The sequence below is a fragment of the Heteronotia binoei genome, chromosome 10 (genome assembly GCF_032191835.1).
Source record: "Heteronotia binoei isolate CCM8104 ecotype False Entrance Well chromosome 10, APGP_CSIRO_Hbin_v1, whole genome shotgun sequence".
Lineage (NCBI taxonomy): Eukaryota > Metazoa > Chordata > Lepidosauria > Squamata > Gekkonidae > Heteronotia > Heteronotia binoei.
The window spans coordinates 275,940-281,939 of record NC_083232.1 but is presented as its reverse complement, the minus strand read 5'-3'; the positions used below and the strand labels follow the sequence as shown (position 1 = coordinate 281,939).

At 44.6% G+C, this 6,000-nt stretch overlaps 1 protein-coding gene across 1 annotated transcript in view; it reads left to right on the top strand.

Annotated features, from left to right (window-relative positions):
• Nucleotides 1-317: 317 nt before the first annotated feature.
• Nucleotides 318-6,000, top strand: part of SUSD2 (sushi domain containing 2) — a 71,355-nt gene continuing 65,672 nt past the window's right edge. Inside the window, exon 1 of the mRNA XM_060248335.1 lies at nt 318-406. Within this exon, the coding sequence (XP_060104318.1) occupies nt 346-406 (61 nt within the window). The 5' untranslated portion in view covers nt 318-345. The remainder of the gene's footprint in view (nt 407-6,000) is intronic.

Here is a 6,000-nt window from a genome sequence, read left to right as displayed (position 1 = left end):
TAAAATACAGTGTCGTGATAAAATCTTCAGTGTCTACCAGAAGAAGGAAGGATTCCAACCCCTAAGGCAAAGTCCTCTTTCAGGAAGCAAAACAAGGTCCTCTCTGAGGTTCAGGTATGAAAGGTGATTGCATCATCTCTGCCCGTCTCCTGTCATTTGGGCTAGTAAGAGGCGTGCCTGGGATTGCAACGAAACGGGAGCTTCTTCCTTGTCAGCATTTTCAAAAGGACTTTGCACTAGGAGTCCAAGGATCTCTTCTTCAAGAGGCATTTCTGCAAGGATTCTTCTCTTTCAGGAAAACAACGCGAGGAAAGCACACAAACCTACAACCTTCCTGAACAAAATATGAAGCTTGCTCACATCAATGTCATCATTATTTTCTGCAGCAGTTTCCTACTGAAAACAGGTGGGTGTAATTTTAGATAGTGTTCCTTTAAGGGAAATCTCTTGTGATTGACCTATAAAGGGACAAAAATGATTTTATTTAGCATGTAGGTAGATGCTGGAGGTACTCAGCTCCTGTTCATGACACCTTGCATGGCACCAAACTATTTAGTATTGGCCATCATTCCGGAATTCTCTCCACTGCAGGTGTGCTTGAGCTAGCAAGGATGCTGGAGTGCATTAACTTTCTGCTGTTAAGTGGGTGGGATGTGTCTCTTTGCCTGGAATCGTGGAGGAGGCCTGCAGCAACGGAATGTGGCATAAAGTTCATACCAGAGCAGAAAGGCAGAGGAAATGGGCTTCTAACTAGTCAGCCATCCTTCAATGACTAAGCCAGAGCTCTAAAGCCTTTGAGTAAACCAGGCCTCATTTTGGGAAGGAGCTCCAGAACCCCTAAATTTTATTGTGCTCCTTCTTCCTTACATCCCCCCCCCCAAAAAAAAATTTGCTTCTGGACTCCATTGTTCAAACCCTCTGTGAGAATTTTGCTCAAATCTACAATCTGACAAATTTTCTAATACTTTTTCCCCCACACAAAAAAATGCGGAAATAACTAAAAGAGATGAAGCAGGTAGATGGAAATCTTCATCATTCCACTGTAAGGCCACATAGAAGAAAGTAATTTTAAAAGTATGATGGGAATAAGATTTTATTACGACAATTATAATTCAAGAAGCATTTCAAGGTAGATGCTGAGCTGATATACTTTAGTGCAGTGTTTCCCATTTGCAGAGTCGCGACCCGGTACCAAGCCATGGAAGCCTCAATACCAGTTTGCCATGGATGGCATGAAAGCCCCTGCCCCCCACGCCGCTGCCTGTAGCACTTAGAGAACGCACAGACACTGCGCGCTGGCCAGAAGCCCTTCCTCATTCCTCCTGATGTTCAGAAACTTCAGAGAGGGCAGGGAAAGCTCCTGGCCAGTGTGCAGTGTCTGTATCCCTCCTGATCATTCTCCGCCTGGAAACATCAGAGAGGGCAGGGAAAGCTCCTGGCCAGCGTGCAGTCTCTGTATCACTCCCTGAGCATACTCCGCCTGGATTACAGAGAAGTAACCAGGCCATGGAGGGGGAAGGGTTTGGGAAACCCTGCTTTAGTGCACTTTCCAGTGATGTCAGGGGTGTGTGGCATATGCAATGAGTTATGCTAATGAGCTTTGGCATCTCTTTTTCTATAAAATAACCCCTGGAGTAAATTATTTGCAATTTGAAGCATTGACTCAGCAAGCCACACTGTAAAGAGGGAAGGCATGCGTTGCCTTGCCATGTTTGGTGAATGTGTCCAAATTAATACTTACTATAGCAGAGAGGGCATGTGCAAACTGCAAAACAGCTGAGGGAAAGCTTGTAGCAGACATTTCCTAGAGAACAAAGATTCTCTGCATTGCACAGAGACTCTGCATTGCCACAAAGGAGCAGGACAGGAAGCTGGATTAAATCAACGCAGTCTGAAAACATTCAGATGTTTTTGTTTTAGCTAAAACATTTATGAACCCACTCATCTCCTGACAAATCAGGATCCAAGGCAGGTACAACCAGAGAACAAGCAATATAAATATTAAATACTTTCCAACCTTTCAAATAGGTGGACTCCAGGCAGCCCATGAAGAGCTTTACAAGGAAATACCAGCATCTTGAACTGAACATAGAAACAAATAGGCAGCTGGTAGAAGGATCTCCATCAGAGAGACACAAGAGTGGATCCTGTCAAAACAAGGAGGGGATTATTTCCAACTGTTTTCCTCACACAGCAGCTCTCCCTGCAGGTACCCCATCCCCCAGGGCTGGTGTGTGTGTGGGGGGGACAATCAGGGCTGCAGGGGGAAGTGAGGAAGTCACACTTGGGTACATGGATGTCTTTCCATGCACAAACACATTTCAGATGGGATCCAACCCATGAAGTTGAGGGCTGGAATCTGATAACAAGCAGAAAACTGTATTTTGCACCAGCTGACATTTGCAAAGAGTCTTCAAGGGCAACTCCATGTGCAGTAGGGACCCCGGAGGTCTCTTCCAACTCTGTGATTTTAAAATAATTCAGTCTCAAGCTAACTAAAGCATGGGTCAACATCATCAGACGGAGTATCTGGGGAAAAACATCTTTTTCCCATTGGCACCTGTTTCCTCAGCGGGAAATAAGGATCCAACACGGCTTCATCCTTCAGTCTGTCTCTAGGCCGGCTGTGATTAAAGAAACTGGCTTCTTGTATCAATATCAATATTAAACCAGGGTTTGTTAGACTATTATTCTATTCTGTCCTAACAAAACCACTTTGGCTTTGATATGGTAGCAAGATCTGCCTTTTGCATTATACAACATTTTATTTCTAACCCATGGAAATGTTCTTTCTGAATTATTTTTTAGTCTATAATTGGGCAAAAGTGTTGCTGGTAGAGCAGGGAGGGGAGGGTCTGTTCAGAACTTAGGATATTGTTCCCCCTGGAGTGCTGAGTTCAGGGCAGGCACTGTTCCGTTTCCTTGGGAACAAATTAAAAAGAGACTAGGAAGAGTTTGGTGGTAGGGTGCCAAAGGGAAACAGAGGCTTACTCATGGCAGTTGGGGGAGTAGCCCAGCTGAGCCCAGCCCAGGGTGCTGTGGAGGCTTGTGCCAACACAGCTTCAGTTTCCTCATGCCAGGCAAATGGAATGTGCCAGGCCACAGCCGGTCAGAAGCCGCTGTGCTGTGACTGCATCTAGCTACACGCAGGCCCAGCCAGCCAGCCAGCCAGAGAGCAGAGGGCTTTCCTGCCAGCCATAGCACATGCTCTAAAGAAGGTTACAGGGGGCTTGGTTGATCTGTAATTGAGCAGAGAGCTGTTTTTCCAAACCAAGACCCCCAGAGCAGTTTATAGCAAATAAACCAACATGCCTTATAAAAATACAATTAAAATCAATTTGGAACTTTAAGCTTGAAGGAGCAGCCAGCTAAGAGGTCCCAAAAGTTCTGGCAATACAAAGAAGCTGAGCTTTTAGATCTTGTTCTGTTACATTTTTTTTCCTGCAGAGGAATCACCAGTATACAATGGGGAGGACTTTTTCAATTCAGAAAAGTAGGGAGATGGTCTGGGCACACCGGATTGCTTTCAATCCCTAAAGGGCTTTGGGACCGGAGGAATGTCATCCAGGGTGCTGAAGGAGCTGCGGGTGTCATCTCAGAACCTCTCCATTTAATTTTTTTTTTAAAATCTTGGCAGACAGGGGATGTACCAGGGGGCTAGGGAAAGGCTAATGTTGTACCAATTTTGAAAAGGGGGAAAAGAGGACTCAGGAAATTATCTGCTAATTAGTTTGACATCCACTCCAGGGAAGATTTGAGAGCAGATTATCAGGGATCTGTTTGTGAACATTTGGAGAGACCTGATAGGATTGTTAAGTCTCAGCATGGATTTCTTAGCAATGATTCATGTCAGACCAATCTGGTAAAAAAAAAAAAAGAGAAGAATGCTTGAGCTTGGTCTATTTGGAATTTCATAAAGCTTTTGACATCTCTTTTATTTATTTAAAACATTTGTTATTCCTTAGGGAGTTTAAAGCAACTTACAAACATAGATAAAACGTATTAAAAATGTAACACCAACATTTTAAGATTCCAAACTGCTGCTAACCTTAAGCAAATGCAGTCCTTAATAAAACTATCTTCAACTGCCACTTAAAGATCAATAACATCTCCCTGGGAAGTTTGTTCCATAACTTGGGTGTCCAGTGAAAGGGCCCTGTCTCATGTGCCCACTCAAACAAATGTCCTTAATTGGTGGGGCAGTCAGGAGGGCCTTTCCCCATTATTTGAATTCCCTGGCAGGGACTTATGGAAAAAAATGGTCCTTCAGATAACCCAGTCCCAAGTCACATTCCAAACCAGCACCTTGAATTAAGCTTGGTAGTGGATTGCTAGCCAGTGTGATTGCTGTAGTATTTGGGTCACAAACTCCTGGCAGCTGATCTTAGCAGCAGTCTAGCTGCAGCTTCTGAACTCTCTTCAAGGATGGCCCCAAGGAGAGCACATTGTAGTGGTCCAGTCTGGATGCAACTAAAGCATGGATCACTGTGACTAGATCAGACTGACCCAGGAATGAATGCAGTTGATGCACCAACCAAAGCTAGGCGAAAACCCTCCAAACCAAAGCAGTTACCTGGTCTTCTTAGGTGAATGAAGTGTTGATAAGCACTCCCAAGCTGTGAACTTGGCTTTTCAAGGGGAGAATAACCCCATCTAAGACAGGAGAGATCTCAAGTCCCAGGTCTGCCTTCCTACTAACCCAGAAAATCTCTGGCTTATTGAGGGGGTGGGGTTGTAGAAAAAACCCAGCAGGAGCTCATTTGCATATTAAGCCACACCCCCTGATGCCAAGTCAGCCAGAACTGTGTTCCTGTGCATTCCTGCTAACCCCCCCCCCCTAGTCAGCATTAAGTTTCCTTTTTTCAACCTCAACCAGCCCATTTCTGACTCCAAGCACCAGTTTAGAACATCGACAGCATCTTTGAAATCAAGTAGAAAATAAAGTTAGAGCTAGGTGTCACCTGTAAATCAGAGATGCTGCAAACCAGACCTCCTGATAACCTCTCCCAGCTGCTTCATATAAATATAAGTAGCATGGAGGGTGAATCAAACTCCACAGGCAATGGCAATGGGGCAGAGAGAAATCCCACTTCACCATTTACTGAGAAGCCCATCCTCACATCATTGGATTCAAACCACTGCAACAAGATATTCTTTAGTCCCAGTGTTGAAAGGCAGCTCAATAAACCACAGTGGTTGGTGGTATCAAAGGCAGCTGAGAGATTCAGCAGAACGAGCAGAGTCATATTCCCCCTGGCCAGTTCTCAGTTGAGGTCATCCACCAAGAGCAGAGCAGTCTCTGTTCCAAATCTGAAGCCAGACTGGAATGGGTTTAGAAACCCCTGGAGCAGAAAAGAACCACCCTTTCAAGCTTGTCCCACAGAATTATTTTTGAGAAATTGGTGAGATAAGGACTGGACCCCATCAATGCTAGGTGGATTAAGGCCTGGTTAACAGATCATCCCCAGAGGGGGATAGTTCATGGTTCTGAGTGGGGTGCCTCAAGGTTCTGTTTGGGGCCCAGTGCTGTTTAACATCTTTATAAATTATCTGGATGAGGTAGGTTAGAATGTGCTCATCAGTTTTGCAGATAATACTAAATGGTGGGTTAATGAATACCTTTGAGGCTAGAAATAGATGCTGCTGAATTTGGATGAAATGGGGGATTGGACCCAGGCAAATAAAGTGAAGCTTAATTGGAACAAGTGTAAAACGTTGAACTTGGGTAATAAGTCAGCTATATAAATACTGGATGGATGAAACCTGGTTGTGTTGTACCACCTGTGAAAAAAATTTGGAGTAGGGCAGTGGTGGGATTCAGCAGGTTCGCACCAGTTCTACAGAACCGATACCTAATGTGCTATCAGTTCGGCAGAACCGTTTGTTGGCCGGGTGCCTGCTGTTAATTTTTAAAACAAACTCTTTTAATCTGCTAATCAACATGGTGGCATGGTGAGGAGCCTGAGTGCTGAGGCTCCGAGGAAAAATAACAAAAACACC